General features: G+C 37.1%; 1 protein-coding gene across 1 annotated transcript in view; it reads left to right on the top strand.

The window, feature by feature from the left end:
- Positions 1 to 29: 29 nt before the first annotated feature.
- Positions 30 to 18924, top strand: part of LOC138756902 (endonuclease V-like) — a 32355-nt gene continuing 13460 nt past the window's right edge. Inside the window, exons 1-5 of the mRNA XM_069923294.1 lie at positions 30 to 112; positions 996 to 1167; positions 5623 to 5757; positions 7040 to 7079; positions 18181 to 18293. Of these exons, the coding sequence (XP_069779395.1) occupies positions 30 to 112; positions 996 to 1167; positions 5623 to 5757; positions 7040 to 7079; positions 18181 to 18293 (543 nt within the window). The remainder of the gene's footprint in view (positions 113 to 995; positions 1168 to 5622; positions 5758 to 7039; positions 7080 to 18180; positions 18294 to 18924) is intronic.

Genomic DNA, 18924 nt, shown 5'->3' with positions numbered 1-18924 from the left:
GTGGCAGTCGCGGGAGAAGCGGAGATCGGATGGCCGCGGCGCGGGAGGGTCAGGGGCAGGGTCGGGGTCGGGGTCGGGGTCGGGAAGAGCAGCTGCTCCGGGACTGGGAGAGGTACACCGGCGACGTTTTCCTTCTCCGCTTGAAATAAACGCAGCGCCCAACGAACAGCGCTTGAACGCTGTCAGGAGGCCACGACGGGGCCCTCGTTCGCTATGCGCCCTGGGAAGGGACTGGACTACAACCCCCAGAATGCCGTGCGGCAACGGGTTTTTTTTGGGGTCAATGAACCATTCCCCAGCTGGAGTTCCCGCCGGGTGGGGGAGTCAGGCGCCAGCACAATGCAGGATGAGCAGCACCACTTTAGTAAAGCGCTGGGTCATCACCTTGGATTAGAAAAGTGCAGCACAGGAATAGAACTGCTGGCCTGTCATGTTTGAAAAACAAAAGTCTGAGATTGCAGTAAAAATCAGATTTTATTGTGATGAACAAGTCACAAAGTTCAGTGTTTTGTGGCAGCATCACAGCGCAAATATTCATATCAACCAGCTTCCATCAGTAATTTTTTTTTTAAAGAGTAAGGCAGTGTCTTTGGTTCATTGATTATTTGGGAATCTGATGGCAGCGGGGAAGAAGCTGTCCTTGTGCAACTGAGTGCTCGTCTTTAGGCCCCCTGTACCTTTTCCCCCGATGGTAGCAGAGTGAAGAGGGCATGGCCTGGGTGGTGGGCTCTTTGAGGATAGAGGCTGCTTTTTTTAAGACACCACCTCATGTAGATGTCCTTGATGGAGGGAAATCTGGTGCCTGTGATGTCGCAGGCTGAATTAACAACCCTCTGGAGTTTTTTCTTGTCCTGAGAGTTGACGCCTCCATACCAGACAGCGATGCAATCCACAGTACACCTGTAGAAGTTTTCAAGAGTCTTCTGTATTTTCTAATATTCTATTCACAGTTTTGCTTTGTTGCTTAAGTATTGACTTTGACTTCCTTCTGACAGCCAGCAGGTAGAACTGAGAAAGCATGTGATTGATCACAACACCGAGGACTGGCAGAACAATGAGGGCTTTGAAGGGTTAGAGCGTGTTGGAGGAGTGGATTTATCTTTCATCAAGGAAGATGAAGTTAATGCTTGTGCTTCATTAGTGGTTCTCAGTTATCCTGACCTTAAGGTAAAATAAAGTATTAAACTTGAAAAGATTGTAATTGACATGTTCCACTGTTATGTGTAGCCACCCATTGCTGAGACCAGTCCATTCACTGCAGTAGCAGTAATCTGTGTCCATTCAGCACTCTCAACATTGTGGACATCCCCATGCCTTTCACAAGAGGAGGAACAGATGTTTGAAAGGTGTTTGGAATGGGTCTTGATAAAGCGGAGAAGACAAATAGTTTTGAGGAAGGTGGGAAGCAAGAAACATGATGAAAGGGTTTGATGAGAGTTGCAGAATGCAGTAGAATGTAGAACAGTACAGGTCCTTCAGCCCATGATGTTGTGCTGACCCATGTAAATCTACTCCACATCTACTTTGCACCCATAATCATTGATTTTTCTTACATTCATTGTGTATCTAAGAGTCTTTAGAATGTCCCTGTTGCAACAACCTCCATCACCGCCCCCAGCAATACATTCTCGGCACCCACCACTCTGTATATAAAAAATTTTTTTCCTTTAACATTTCCCATAAACATTACTTTGGTATTTGCTATTGTCGCCCCCCCAGGAAAAAGATGACCGTCCACCCAATAAACTCCTCATAATCTTGTTTACCTTTATTGTAACCTTTTGTCTCATCCTTCATAGCTCCAAAGAGCAAACCCTTGCCCTGTCCACCTTGCTTCATAAGACATTAGTTGAAAGCTCATTCAGCAATCATAATGCGGTGAGCACTGATCCAGTCAGAACAATGGCAACGAACTGAAAAAAAAAGAGCCAGATCTTTTTCAATTAATGCAATGCAATATAACATGTTTAAAAGGCTTTGCATTTTGCCTCTGATAACATTGGACAATAATTTTTATCAAAAGGTTTGTTTCCTGAAAAAAAATTGGGGATTATAATTGACAGCTTCAAGATGAACATAAGGATAATTTTAGATTTGCTGTATCACATGGGAAGTTGGAGAACATTAAATGAACTTTAATTGAATTTATCCTGTTTAATTCCATAATGATACTGACATTGCATTAGTTCAACTGACCTAAAAATGTTTCGCCCCTGATTTTCATTTGTGCTCAGCATCTGATGCCTCTCATGTCAGTGGCCAACAATAGTTGCCCTGATGCCGCTTTTCCATGGCCGCAATTTCCTGGTGAAACTTTTCACCACGTTCGTCACTGACTGCACCAAGATCAGCAAGTCCGAAAGCAGAAAATGAATTTTCGATGACATGTTACACTCCATGGTTTTGTTTGCTTGAAGTAAACTAAAAATATGACAGGAAATCACAAAAATTGGTTATATCTACGTGCTAGAAAAATGTTAAGGTGATTTTTGTGGTCACCAACCCAAAATCCATAAAATATACCCAAAAGTTCAGGAATCAATATCTTTGTTGTCCAGTGTAAAAGCATTCAATTGTTACCACTATAAAGATACCATAGGAATCGGAGTATTTTGAGTGCCATGTTGACAACCTTAGCTGAAACGAGCAAAATTAGATAATCACAGTTTTACCATTGACTGTTGGCTATAATCATTGGTCAAGCGTTCCTCACGTACCTGGTTCTGAGAGGAACAATAAATGATGTAGTAAATCCCCCTTAGTTTTATTGTACATTGAGCAGAGAAGTTTATGATTGCCTTTAAAACTCTGAAAACATCCAACTCTTCAAATTTTCGCAGCCAAAATTATAGGACTAGAACATTACTACTTCAATATTGAACTGTTGAGACAACATTGATGGGAACATCCTATATTGTTAATTCGATGCAGCTGCCTACCTCTATGATCTATTACTGTTATTGCTCAGCCAATCAGAATGTTGCTATCCAAGCAACTGAGAGAACTATTAAACCAGTGAGCTCTACCTACTGAGTTGGCAAACCGTCCTTGTTCAATTATGGTAGTACAAGCACTCAGGTTTATAAAACTTGAGTTTTATATCCTTCAGATATAAATATTTACAATGATATTTTACCTCTGATAAGATTGGAATCAGTTTGTGTCTGGCATCTTAAGGTACGCTGTACCAACTGATTAATCACATGGTAATTTTATTCTAATCTTGGCAAAAGCAGACTTTGAGCTGGATCATCTTGAATGGTTGAGAACTGTTTTGTACATAAACTGATTGTGGAAAATTAAAACTATTATTTTAAATGACTGTCTCTTGAGTTCTTACAACCATCCAATAGAATACAAGTGCACACCACTTCAGAAGATGTTCTCAACAGGAGCCACAGCACATCTAAGTAAAAACTTTTTTTTTCACCTCAAGTAACAAATGTCTTTTATGTAGTTAGTTGGAGAAAACACAACTTGACTGTTTCACAGGGAAAGGGGCCCATAAGCCTTGAGCAAAGTCCGAGGCAGGTCATGGCCAAAAAAAGGAGTAGAATAGATCTGGACAACACTTTGAATATTGGAAGGGCTGAGAATTTCTCAAAGATGTTGGGGATGAAAGTGAATTCAAATGGGACACACATTAATCTCTGCAGGAGCTGTCTTTCTGGGAAAATGCAAAAAAAAATCACAAGTGACTGCTCAATAACATCCTTCACTTTTCCAGTACAGGCACATTCAGTAGCCATGCTAATCTGTCCTTGAAAGTACCAGAAGACATTACTTAATAAATTAATTAAAGAGGGTAATTAACAGACTATCAGAGTTGTCTCTTTGGTATTGCCGTATGTGGGAGACCGCAGAGCCCACCTCACTGACAAAAGGCAAAGGAGGAAAAACCCAACACCCAACCCCAACCAACCAATTTTCCCCTGCAGCCGTTGCATCCGTGTCTGCCTGTCCCGCATCGGACTTGTCAGCCACAAACGAGCCTGCAGCTGACATGGACTTTTACCCCCTCCATAAATCTTCGTCCGCGAAGCCAAGCCAAAGAAGAATGTGGGAGGAGTGCAATCAGGCTGAACACAAATAATCTGAAGTAATAGAAAAGGACAATGAAAAATTCTATTGGATAGCTATAAACCAGGACAAAAAAAATGTACATCAGTTAAAATCAAGTCTTGAAAATTTGACTTTTTTTCATTCAGAAAATTGAGCAAAAAAAAAATGAAAATGGAAGTTGCAGGAAATACTCACCAAGTCAGTCAGCATCTGTGGAAAGAACATTTCCAACATTTTCTGCTCTAATTTCATAAATTTGCATTTGTCCTACTTATTTTCATAGAATAAAGTGACCGAATGGTCATTGAAAATTAATCATATAAATGTGTATGCCAATCAATGGAGTGCTGTTTCCTGGAGATCAGTTGTATCTGCAAATGCAACTGATGTTGATAATAGTGGACTTGTTACATGAGTGTATTTGGGGCGCATGGGCCTACCGAGCTGTAAGTCTGAATTTAAAAAAATAAATAAATATTTTGAAACCTCCAGTTTCATCTGCAGCAGAAAATATTTTACCAATTAATATGGTGTCACTTTTTGTTCTTTTGCTCATCTTGGAAACTCTTAATTCCAATTTAAGGAGTGAGTAACTGGAAAATAAGAGTTGATTCGAGCTTCAAATTATTTTAGTTAAAATTGTTTAACTTTTTATTAATTCCAGCCAGTATTAAAATTCAGAGCAGGATCATATTGCAAAAATCTGCTATATATTCCTCACATGGTAATTAGCTTCCTTATTTTATTACTTTTAATGATTATCTGAAAACAGAGAAAGGAAATGAGCAATTAAAAGAGAAAAGATGGGGTCTGACAGGTCATTGAAGATGCCATACTCCAGGAAGACAGATCCAGACTGATTTGTTGCATATTTCCAGCTTTTTTGTATTTACATATTTTTCTGTTTCTCCTATATTATGAGCATCTCTAATGAAGATATTGCATGATTTTATTTTTGAAAAGTTACAGTTATTGCCCTGCAGTATGAAAAGCACCAGCACTGAAACTCCTATATGAAGTACCATGCCCTAAAATAATGAGAATTTTTTAACTTATAGGATAATGCAAATTAAAGAGAGTGTCTAACTTTGCTTCATATGGAGGTGATTGACACTGAAATGAGAAATAATTATAAACAAAAATATCTATTTTTAAAAGTTGCAAATGTTGTTAATACTGGTGTTGGGTGCTCTTTGTGGAACATGATTCCTTTAGCCAACATTGGTCACTCTTACTTTCAATCATTTAAGATGGCCGATGTGTTCAAAGAACAATCTCCTGGAGCAGCATCAGTTGTAGAAAAACAATGGTCAACTTTTTGGGTCATAATCCTTCATCAGGATTACGAAGGGATCCGACACAAAACTTTGACCATTCTCTTTCTCCCACTGATGCTACACGACCTGCTGAGTTCCTCCAGAGGATTGTCTTCTGCTCTAGTCTCGTGTGGGTCTCCAGTGCCTATGTGTACATTGTGAAATAAAATACAGAGCAAGTCACCTTTATTTAAAAAATCAGTATTCATCCATTCCCATTGTTTCTCTTCCCCATACTACTCAGGTAGTCTATGAGGAATGTCGGATGATTTGTCTGAATGCTCCTTATATCCCAGGCTTTTTGGCTTTCCGGGAGACACCTTTCTTGGAAGAAGCAGTGAGAAGACTTCAGCACAAACTCCCAGGCCTTCTCCCTCAGGTAAATGTACCATATATTCATATAAAGACAACCGTTGAACAAATTGCCTGAAGCAAAAAGTAAATCACGAAAATTTGCAGGCTCCGTGGTTGAAGTAAAAACATGAAATGCTGGAGAAGTTTAGCAGGTCAAACCATGTCCTTTAGAACGCCTGCCAACATTCTCTCAGACCTTGATGGAGGGGTCAAGACTGAAACGTCGGTTCTGTATCTTTCCCTTTGCTGCACGGTTTGACCTGCTGAGCTTCTCCAGCGTTTGTGTTTTCAAATTGCCTGAAGCCGATCTTTTCAACACAGTTTTCCACTTCCAGTATAGTGAAATTATTTTATTTTTAAAACAACTGGTATATTTAATGCTTTTCAGATGAATAAACCACAATCTGAACAGGGTATCCAAAGCATTAAAACTAACTCAGTTTTATAACTGTTACTTTGGATGATAGATGTTTCAAATCTTTCAAATAGCTCATAACCTTACCTTAACCTTTGAAATCAATTCCAAATGTCAGGAGCTGATTTCTTCACTGTCAATATTCAGTTTCCATTCATTCCTTTTCATCCTTTCAAAGATCAAAGTACTGTCATTAAAAGTTGAGTTTGGAGAATTCCTGAAATCTGGTCACATTTGCAAAAGTGACCTCTTCCTGTCTGCAGTTTAATTTGTCAATGACGACAGTTAATGATTGCTTTTAATTGGATAGTGATGGAGGCATGCCTGCAGGATGCTTAGAGAAAAGCCTTCTCATTACTTTAGGGCATGGTTCTTCATATAGGAGTTTCAGTGCTGGTGTCTTTAATAATTTAAAAAGCAACAGCAAAGTGGGTAGCATCGTCAAGAGAGGCATAGTTAATATTTTAGATCAATGACCTTTCATAAAAGAATATAAGAAATTGGAGCAGGAGTCAGCGATCTGGCTGTGAAGCCTGGTCTTCCGTTCGTAAGATCATCACTATGGATTCAGCTTCTCTTAACCGCCCATTTCCCATAATAGTCCCCTATTGTTCAAAATCAATATTTCATAAAGTTTTTATTTGTGACCAAATAAGTAAAAATGATTTTTATTGTAGCAATTAAAGAGAGAAAATAATTGTTTAATATTACTGTATAAGCAGATTAACGTGCAGCATAAATTCTGGTTGAACGTTATTCACACCCATGAACTTCAATGCACCTTTGAGCTGATTTGTTTCCATCTGCACTTTTTTTGGCAGATCTCTTAACATATAATAATTTAAAATTATAGCAGTTCCCTATAATTTAATTAATGTTATTAATATTACAGGTCATATTTGCAGATGGAAATGGAATTTTGCATCACCGAGGTATTGTTCATGTTTTAGCTGTTATTTATTTGCAATTATATAAGAACAAAAGAAATAGGAGCAGGAGTCGGCCATCTGGCCTGTCAAGCCTGCTCCGCCATTCATTGAGATCATGGGTGATCTGATCTCCACCAACCTGCCATTTCCCCATATCCCTTAATTCCCTTTTTTTTTTAATTTTTTATTTTTCACACCATAAATCACATTAGCCATGATACACACTTTTTCCTTTTCACACATATACAGTGACATTTTCTCCCCCTCCTCCCTCCTCCCAACCCACCCCCCCACCCCCCCCTCCCATCCATTTAAGGTATACAATCTAGGATACATTAAACCAGTCAGACAATGTTGTCACTCAACAAAAAAAAACACCAGAAATTCTACTGAGTCCATTCTTTTCTTTCCTTCTCCTTCCATCAACTTAGGTAATGATTGTTCCCGGTAGGTTTTCGCTATTGTATTTAATGTAAGGCTCCCATATTTGTTCAAATATTTCAATATTATTTCTTAAACTATATGTTATTTTTTCTAATGGAATACATTTATTCATTTCTATATACCATTGTTGTATTTTCAAATTATCTTCCAATTTCCAGGTTGACGTAATACATTTTTTTGCTACTGCTAGAGCTATCTTAACAAATCTTTTTTGTGCATCCTCCAAATCAATTCCAAATTCTTCTTTTTTTATGTTACTTAGGAGAAAGATCTCTGGATTCTTTGGTATATTGTTTTCTGTTATTTTATTTAATATCTGGTTGAGATCTTCCCAAAATTTTTCTACTTTCTCACGTGTCCAGATTGCATGAATTGTTGTTCCCATTTCTTTTTTACATCAAAAACATCTATCAGATACTGTTGGGTCCCATTTATTTAACTTTTGAGGTGTAATGTATAGTCTGTGTATCCAGTTATATTGTATCATACGTAGCCTCGTATTTATTGTATTTCTCATCGTTCCAGAACATAATTTCTCCCATGTTTCCTTTTTTATCTTTATATTTAAATCTTGTTCCCATTTTTGCTTAGTTTTACCATTTGTTTCCTCATTCTCCTTTTCTTGCAGTTTAATATACATATTTGTTATAAATCTTTTGATTATCATTGTATCTGTAATCACATATTCAAGGTTACTTGCCTCTGGCAAACTCAAACTACTTCCTAATTTATCCTTCAAGTAGGATCTCAATTGGTAATATGCCAGCGCTGTGTCTCCAGTTATATTGTACTTATCTTTCATTTGTTCAAAGGATAAGAATCTATTTCCTGAAAAACAATTTTCTATTCTTTTAATCCCTTTTTTTTCCCATTCTCTAAAGGAAAGGTTATCTATTGTAAAAGGGAGTAACTTGTTTTGCGTCATTATTAGTTTTGGTAATTGATCATTTGTTTTATTTCTTTCTACATGAATCTTCTTCCAAATATTGAGGAGATGATGTAATACTGGAGAACTTCTATGTTGTACCAATTTTTCATCCCATTTATATAATATGTGTTCAGGTATCTTTTCCCCTATTTTATCTAATTCTAATCTCGTCCAGTCTGGTTTTTCCCTTGTTTGATAAAAATCTGATAGGTATCTTAATTGTGCGGCTCTATAATAATTTTTAAAGTTTGGCAGTTGTAAGCCTCCTTGTTTATACCATTCTGTTAATTTATCTAGTGCTATCCTCGGTTTCCCCCCTCTCCATAAAAATTTCCTTATTATTTTCTTTAACTCCTTGAAGAATTTTTCTGTCAGTTGTATTGGCAATGCCTGAAATAAATATAATATCCTTGGAAAAATGTTCATTTTAATACAGTTTATCCTTCCTATTAGTGTTAGTGGTAAATCTTTCCAATGCTCTAAATCGTCCTGTAATTTTTTCATTAGTGGATAATAATTGAGTTTATATAGTTGGCCGAGATTTTTGTTTATTTGTACACCTAGGTATTGTAAGGTAAAACATCATGAGATGGGAATGTGTAGGGAGTTACCCTGTACAGGGCCGTAACAAGAAGGGGAGGTGTCCTTGTACTCCTGTTAGGTAAAACATCATGAGATGGGAATGTACAGGGCTGCAACAAGATGTAAATGCATCCTTGTACTTACAAGATAAGAGAGACATTGATGGATTGAGAGGCAGGAAGCTAGCAGGGAAAGGATAGCAACAGTTTTAGTCATTGGACAAGTAATGATATGATGATGTTCTAAGCATGTATCCAAGGGTATAAAAAATCACCATTTTGCTGATAACGGCAGAATGCATTCTCCGACTAACTTTGTTAGTCGCAAGTGTTACAATCCGGTAATAAAGAACAAAGAACCCTGATTTCGACTCAGCCTGGTGTTTGTCTCACTCATTCATGAACAAAGCAGACCTAACAGTATCTTATTGCCTGCATTTGCCATCTAAATGGAGATTCCTTCTTAAATTTTGAGAAATCCGCAATATTCATAGGCATTGCTTCACTTTTATTTACGTTTATCTTGTATCCCGACACTTCTCCATATTCCTTCAATTTCTTATATAATTCTTTTATTGATAGTTCTGGTTCTTTAAGTACACTATAACATCATCCGCAAATAGACTGATTTTATATTCCTTGTCTTTTATTTTTATTCCTTTTATATTATTATCTATTCTTATCAATTCTGCTAGTGGTTCTATTGCTAACGCAAACAATAAAGGTGATAGTGGGCATCCCTGCCGCGTTGACCTGCTTAAGTTAAATTGCTTTGATACATGTCCATTTATTGTCACTTTCGCTAACGGTCCCTTATATAATGCTTTAATCCAATTAATATACTTCTCCGGTAAACTGAATTTTTGCAATACTTTGAACAAATAATTCCATTCTACTCTGTCAAAGGCCTTCTCTGCGTCTAAAGCAACTGCTACTGTAGGTGCTTTATTTTCTTCTACTGCATGAATTAAGTTAATAAATTTACAAATATTGTCTGTTGTGCGTCTTTTTTTGATAAATCCAGTTTGGTCTAAATTTATCATTTTCGGTACATGCTCTGCTAATCTGTTTGCTAATAGTTTAGCTATTATCTTATAATCTGTGTTTAGTAAAGATATTGGTCTATATGACGCTGGTAAGAGTGGATCTTTCCCTTGCTTTAGTATTACTGTAATTATTGCTGTTTTACATGAATCTGGTAAGCTTTGTGTTTCATCAATCTGGTTAATTACATCCAGGAGGGGCGGAATTAATAAGTCTTTAAATGTTTTATAGAATTCTATTGGAAATCCATCCTCTCCTGGTGTCTTATTATTTGGTAATTTTTTTATTATCTCTTGTATTTCTACTATTCCAAATGGTTCTGTTAATTTATTTTGTTCCTCTATTTGTAGTTTTGGTAGTTCAATTTTAGTCAGAAATTCATCTATTTTCCCTTCTTTCCCTTCGTTTTCAGTTCGGTATAATTGTTCATAAAATTCTCTAAAGTTTTCCTTAATTTCTTTTGGATTATATGTAATTTGGTTGTCTTTTTTCCTTGATGCCAATACCATTTTCTTAGCTTGTTCTGTCTTAAGCTGCCATGCTAGGATTTTGTGCGTTTTTTCACCCAGTTCATAATATTTCTGTTTTGTCTTCATTATATTCTTCTCCACATTATATGTTTGTAGTGTTTCATATTTTATTTTTTTATCTGCCAATTCTCTTCTTTTAGTTGTATCTTCCTTCATTGCTAATTTTTTTTCTATATTTACTATTTCCTTTTCCAACTGCTCTGTTTCCTGATTATAGTCCTTCTTCATCTTGGTTACATAACTTATTATTTGCCCTCTAATGAATGCTTTCATTGCATCCCATAGTATAAACTTATCTTCCACTGATTCCGTATTTATTTCAAAATACATTTTTATTTGTTTTTCAATAAATTCTCTAAAATCCTGCCTTTTAAGTAACATGGGGTTTAATCTCCATCTATACATTCTTGGAGGGATGTCCTCTAGCTTTACTGTCAATATTAAGGGTGAGTGGTCCGATAATATTCTAGCTTTATATTCTGTTTTTCTTACTCTATCTTGCATACTAGATGATAACAAAAATAGGTCTATTCTTGAGTATGTTTTATGTCTAGCCGAGTAATATGAATATTCCTTTTCTTTTGGGTGTTGTTTCCTTCATATATCCAAAAGTTGCATTTCTTCCATTGATTTAATTATAAATTTGGTTACTTTGTTCTTTCTGTTAATTTTTTTCCCAGTTTTATCCATATTTGAATCCAAATTCAGGTTGAAATCCCCTCCTATTAATATGTTCCCTTGCGTATTTGCTACCTTCAAAAAGATATCTTGCATAAACTTTTGATCTTCTTCGTTAGGTGAATATACATTGAGTAGATTCCAAAACTCCGAATATATCTGACATTTTATCATTACATATCTCCCTGCTGGATCTATTATTTCCTCTTCTATTTTAAATGGCACATTTTTACTAATTAATATAGCCACTCCTCTTGCTTTTGAATTATACGAAGCTGCTGTTACATGTCCTACCAAATCTCTCTTTAATTTCTTGTGTTCCAATTCAGTTAAGTGTGTTTCTTGCACAAATGCTATATCAATTTTTTCTTTTTTTCAGTAAATTTAGCAGTTTCTGCCTTTTAATTTGGTTATGTATTCCTTAATTCCCTTTCTATGTAAAATTCTATCCAACCTTGTCTTAAATATATTTACTGAGGTCATCTTCACTGCTTCATTGGATCGCGGATTCCACAGATTCACCACCCTCTGGGAAAAGGAGTTCCTCCTCATATCTGCACTAAATCCACTACCCTGAATCTTGAGGCTATGTCCCCTAGTTCTGGTCTCCCCATCAATGGAAGCAACTTACCTATCTCTATCTTATCTATGACTTACATAATTTTATATGTTTCTATAAGATCCCCTCTTCTTCTAAATTCCAGCAAGTACAGTCCCAGAACACCCACTCTTTCCTCATAGGCTAACCCCTTCATCTCTGGAATCAACCTGGTGAACCACCTCTGCATCACTTCCAAAGCCAGTACATCCATGCGGCCTCACCAGTACCTGGTACAGTTGCAGCATAACCTCTCTGATCCTAAATTCCACCCCTCTCACAATAAAGGTCAACGTTCCAATTGCCGCTGCACCTGCAAACCAACCTTTTGTGATTCATGCACAAGCAGTCTCAGGTCCTTCTGCACGGCACCATGCTGCAATCGCTTGCCATTTAAATAATATTCTATTCTTCCATTTTTCCTTCCAAAGTGAATTATGTCACATTTACCAACATTGCACTCCATCTGCCAGACCTGTGCCCACTTAATCTCTCTGCAGACTCTGTTCAATTTCCACATTAATTTGTACAAACCTTACCTTTCACTCTAAGGTTTTGAAAATTATACTTAAAAAAAATTCATCGCTAAAATTCTTTATACACAGGCAATGAGTTTATTTTACAAATGAACATGCTGGAGCCTGTGTAAGTGTTGCATTTATAGATATCTAATGTATGATGTGTTGTTATATTAAGTAAGTCATAATATTTTTGCCTAATTTTTATTGGGTACTGCATGTTGGGATTCATTTAATTTCAGGGTATTTTTAAAAAATAATCATTAATCTATTCCTGGATATTGAGGGAAGCAAGGGAAGAGATTGCTGTGTCCTCGTTGGGGAATTTTATATCTGCTTGAGGAATGGATGATAGTGCCAGAAGATAACTCATTTTGTTTCTGGGAAATTATTGGTGAAGACTCTAAGGCAGCCATTCTCATCGGGGGCCACACCACATTTAAGGAGGGCCACAGACTGAAATTATAAAATTATGTTTTTTATGTAGCCGGTTTTTTTTTAACTAAATGACTGCTTCACAGGGAAGGGAGCCCATAAAAATGTAGCAGAGTCTTCAGGGAGCCATAGCCAACAAAAGAGAATAGCTACCCTAAAGCATAGAATTTACTGCCATTTTGAAAAGTCTGGACTTATTCGGGAAAGTGAGAGGGGTTTTGTACAGGGGGTTTGCCTCACAAATTTTTATTGAACTTTTTGATGAAGTGACGAAGATGATTGATGAGGATAGGGCATTGGATGTTGTCTGCATTCAGTTCCCTCATTAATGTTTGAGACAAAGATACTCTTCTCCTTTATTTGTTCCTGTGCTCCACAGTTTTAAATCAAACAATTCAAATGTAATTAAAGTGCACATTCCAGATTTTATTCAAGGTTATTTGTATACATTTTGGTTTGACCATGTAGAAATTACAACACTTTTTATACATAGTCCCCTCATTTCAGGGCACCATAATGTTTGGGACATTTGGCTTCACAGGTGTTTGTGAGTATTCAGGATTGTTTAATTGCTTCATTGGTGCAGGTATCAGAGAACTAGGCTTGGTTCTGAACTTTTGATCACCTTTGGAGTTTGTAGTTCCCATTTTTCACATGAGGACCAGAATTGTTCCAATGGAAGTCAAAGAAGCCATTATGAGGCTGAAAAACAAAAATAAAACAGTAATAGGCATTGCCCAAACCTTAGGATGAGCCAAATCAACAGTTTGGAACATCATTAAGAAGAAAGAGCATACAGGTGAGCTCAGTAATCGCAAAGGGCCTGGTCTTCCAAGGAAGATCCTCCACTGCTGATGACAGAAGAATTCTCATCATCATGAAGAAAAATCCCCAAACGTATGTACGACAGATCAGAAACACTCTTCAGGAGGCAGGTGTGGATGTGTTGATGACTACTGTCTGCAGAAGACTTTGTGAACAGAAATAAAGGGAAAAAAGTGTCAATGTCCCAAACATTACGGCGGGCATTGTAGATAAGGATGGTGGATCAGAAGTTTAAGGCACATGGGATCCATGGTGAGTTGGTGAATTGAATCCAAAATTAGCTTGGTCTGAGATGGCAGAGGATGATGGTGGAAGGATGTTTTTATGACTGGAGGTCTGTGACTGGTGCTATTCTGTAATAGATCAGTGTTGGGGTGTGTGTGTGTGAGGGCACAAGCAGCAAATCTGCAGTTGACACTAAGATTGGTGGAGTTGAATACCAATGAAGGCATTGAAAGGATGCAGCAGGATATAGATAACTAATAGAGAAAAGGCAGAGAGACATTAATGTGAGGTGTTGCATTATGGGAGATCAGATGCAAGAGGAAAGCATTGATGTACAGAAGAATGTTGGGGTGCAAGTCCAGACCTCTTGAAAGTGGTTAAGAAGTTTTATTGCTTGGTTGTATTCATCGGTTGGGGCATAGGGTATGAAAGTTGGGAAGTCATGCTGGTGCTCCTTCATTAGGTCTACATAGTAGGGGAATTAAGAGATAAGGGGGAAAAGGCTGGTTGGTGGAAATAAGCCTATCATCCGATCTGCCATGATTACATTGAATGGCAGAGCAGGCTCGTGGGACGGATGGCCTACTCCTGCCCTTATGTCTTCATGTTCTAAAGAGAAAGTTACTTGCTGTTTTTTTTAAAAATTGTATGCAATCACACAGCAAATGACAAAATGTTAAATTGGTAAATAATTTTTAACTTTAGTTTTACAGGATGCCTCTGTGTCCTTTAAAAAAGTTATTTATCTTGTAAGCTAGCTGAAAATAGGAATGACCAGCATAAATTTTGGATTGTAGTAATGGTGAAACTGTCAGTGTTCAGTCAATACTGTGTGGTTAATGGATGTACCCAGAATTTTAATGGTATTTGCAGTAAATCAGTTTTTCTGCAATCGTGGCAGACTATTTTTAATGTGTGCAAGTGGTTCCGACAAAATTATTATTCCAAAGTTATATTGTTATTAAAATATTTTTATCAATTTTTTGGGGAGGATATTTCAGAATGTCTTAATCTTTATTGATTAGCAAAACACCTTTACACCACCAGCGATCGGGACCCAGATCCGAATCCTGCACTGTCTGTAAGGAGTTTGTCTGTGTGGGTTTTCCCTAGGGATTCCGGTTTCCTCCCACCATTTGAAATGTACCTGGGGACTGGGTTAATTGGGTGCAAATTGGCGTCACGGACTTGTGGGCCGAAATGGCATGTTGTTGTGCTGTATGTCTAAATTTAAATTTAAAAAAATGTAAAATTTATATTGCTTTCTGTAAAATCTTTAAGAAGCTGCAAAAAAAAAAGATATAATATGAGCAGAAAATTCAGGAAGCTCTTAGGAGATCAGGCAGAACCTGTGGAAAATTGTTTCAAATCAAATGCCTTTAATAAGAACTGGGAAAGTGAGAAAACAATTGCGATTTTAATTGCAGAGTGCGGGAGAGGATGGGCTTGGACAAAGGGAGTATCTCTGATAAAGTTATTCCACTGTTTACAGGACATCTGGTTGATAGATTAATGAGCAAGAGGGCAAGCAGGAGAGGGATAGAGAAAATAACAAAAGGAATGCATTAAAGCTGTCAGAATTGAACCTAAACAACAATGCTGCAAATGTCAAGTAGGTCAGGCAGAGTCTGTGGAAAGAGGAAAACAGTTAATATTGCAATTGGATTACTTGATAATGGAGCTGGCCAGTTCTGATACAAACAGAAAAAGCAGATTTTTCCACGGTCACAGAGCCAGTTATTGGAAATTGTTGGATTTGACAAGATCATAAGACTTAGGAGCAGAACTAGGCCATTAACTCCATCAAGTGTCCTCTACCATTTAAATTATGGTTGATGAGTTTTTCCTTCCAACTCCATTCTCTTGCTTTTCCTCCATGATGCCCATACTAATCAAGAACCTCAGAACCTCTGCTTTAAGTATTCCCAATGACTTGGCTTCCACAGTTGTCTGTGTCAAGTCAAATTTATTGTCATCTGATTCCACAAGTACAATCTGATGAAACAGCCACAGGGGTCTGTGGTTAGCAATGGATTACTTAAAGTGGTATCTAAGTGGGGGAAGAAGGTTTAGCTCGTATTGTCTTTCCCCTGGATGCCTTTCTGAGTATTCCCAGCATTTCTGTTTGTATTTCAGATTTCCAGCATCCACAGGTTTTGATTAGAAATGAACTTTTCCTAGTTTGCCTTCAACTGCATAGATTTCTCCAACGAGGTTGGCCGCTAAGCTAGTTTATTACCATTAACACTGATGGTTCCCTCTCCAAAAAAATGCCAGACACAGTCTTGCAATGTAAATATGTGAATCCATGTCGTGAATATTGGCGGCCTAGTTTCTTCAACATTTCAGACAACAGCCATTCATTGCTGACACAAACATCTGTGACAGTTCGACCCCACTGTTAAGAGAAGCACAAAAACCATAAAGCAATATTAAAACCTTTATTACAATTACGCAAGTTGGAATGAGAGGTATTAAGGTCAGGTCACCTTAGGTTCAAAGATTCAAATTAAACAGTTCAATATTTAAAGCATATTTTCTGATGGACATTTCTTTTTTGATTATTACTGTACATGTACAATGAGTCAAACTTTCTCCAGACCATGGTGCACACACATGCAATACACAGTACATAATAATGACATATATGTACACATAAAGATATATTTAAAATGAGCATATATAAATAGTTTGGGATGATTTACTGGGTTACAGGATATAGTTCATCCATCGCACAGCGTGCCAGTCCTGATTTTGATCCTCTGCCTCCTTCCAGATAATAATGGGTCAAAGATAATGTGTGCTGGATGGAATTATAATTCTTTGAGCCCTGTTTGAGCAACTGTCCCAGTAAATGTCATCAGTAGAGGAAAGGGAGACCCCATTGATCTTCTCGGCTGTTTTGTTGATCATCTGTATTAAAACTTCTGGTCCAATAATTGTCTTAATAGTCTTGTCTACGAAGGATGTGCAGCATTTAGGTTGAACTCTCAGCTTGGAAAAGTGGAAAGAGATGTATTAGATCCTCTATCATGGTCTTCTACCTGATGACAGAACATTGAGAAGAAAAATCAGTAAATGAAGTATGGGAGAAAGAAAGGAAGTAAAACAATTCTTAAAGGGGAGGTGGGAATAAGAAGTTCAATTGGAACATTTGGTGAATTCTGCAAAATTCTAAAATTAAATAAATGCATTCAGTTTATAAGAAGGAAGGTTGTGAAATCCATGATTAGTTTCTCTTCACATTAAAATTCCATTTGCATGGAGTTTCAAAGCCCCAGTTTTCTGGGGAAGTGGAACCTCAGATAGTGGATCTCCTTTGAACTGATAAAATTCACTATTATTTTTCAAATGTCAGAGATCACCTTGAAGGAATTTTTTGTACCATGTAATGGTTCTTGGAAAAGAAAAGCAATGCGCATAGATTTTCATCTGATTGCAAAAGTCAGAAATCCTCCATGATTCTGATAATACTGCTTTGATTGCAAGTGGCAGGCCACAGTGATTCATGCACTGACCTTAAACACACAGACAACTTGTCCTTTCTTTTTCATGACTGAACACTGCAAGTGAGCCACCTTAATTTTCTTATCAAGACTTAACAGTGTCATGACTTGCTGGTTGGATATGTAAAACATTGATAATTTGGAAACATGTTGATAGCATTTTGGAAAAAAAGTGGAAAGACATCATAAACTAAACAATCTTAAAATGGGTGCCATGGATTTGTATGTATGCAATCGTTCAGTGAGGATTGTACATTGAGAAAATTGTTTAAAAAACTATATGTGATCTTTGGCTTAAATAGATACACAGCAAAACTTTTGTAAACCACAGTTTAAATCCCAGGTGGAATATTGCAATCTACTCTGGGCACTGCAGACCAGGCAAAACTGTACAAGGGTGACGCAGCTTCATCAACAAAGAAAGACCACAATTTTCCTTTGAGATGATTAAGAGGGAATTTATAGTGTTTTGAGTTGTAAAGATTTTGTTTGAATAAATAAGATGAACGTTTTTTGTAAGAGGTCAGGAACAAAACAGATTTAAAGAGCAAAAGTGATTCATTTTTTAAAACACAATAAATGGTATTGGAAACGGATTTAGTGGTGCATTGTATAAACACTTGGAAGAAAATCTTGCAAGACAAGGGATGAGGCAGTGAAGTGAGCTGTAAGATTAATATTCTGAGTTACAATGCACAAATAAACGGGGAGGTGCTTAATTACATGAATGTTTATAACCATGCAGAATTCTATCCTAATATACTGTATATTTACTTTTGTGTTCTGGGGCAGAATTTGGTGTTGCCTGCCACTTGGGCGTCCTCACAGACTTGCCTTGTATTGGGGTCGCCAAAAACCTTCTTCACGTGGATGGTCTGGAAGAAAAGCATCTGCTGAAAGAAAAGGTAATGATGAAGTACCCAAAGTATACCTTTGCATCTGAAATATCAGATTAATCAACTTGTCACAGCTCTGAAGTTGGATATCCTAAAATCATCTGTTCAGGAATTTCAATTTGAATTCAATCTGACTTGAGCATTTTTATAGCCACAGAAGCGAAGCAGGAAAAAGTAGTTCTTTGAAAAGAATGACAGCATGATACCCATAAGGAACAATAAATTCAAATACTGAAGGAAGGTTTTGGTACTAGCATTAATAATATAATCATTCTGCAGCTTTTCAGTGTGTTCTGAGAATATAATAAATGAAGAAATCTTTCTAGACCATGCCTGTGGTCTGCAAACAGCAGAAATAATTGTCGCATTTTCTCACGAGGTTCAGAGCTGCAAGGTCTGAGGCTACCATTTCCTCACTTCTCAATACTAAATAGATTCTGGGTTCAAATTTCAAAATGTAACTTCCAAATTATCAACACCAAATTATACGTGTGCCATCAGTTGGTACCTTATCTCCAAATAGAACCACAAAATAAATTGGAAGAGACTTTCAAAATCTGTCCCTTTTCCCATGGGAGGCACGGTTTGCACAATGCTGTTACGGTGCCACCGACTGAGGTTCAAAACCGGCGCTGTCTGT

This window comes from Narcine bancroftii, chromosome 3, assembly GCF_036971445.1.
Source record: "Narcine bancroftii isolate sNarBan1 chromosome 3, sNarBan1.hap1, whole genome shotgun sequence".
Classification (NCBI taxonomy): Eukaryota; Metazoa; Chordata; class Chondrichthyes; order Torpediniformes; family Narcinidae; genus Narcine; species Narcine bancroftii.
This window is presented reverse-complemented; position numbering and strand designations above follow the sequence as displayed.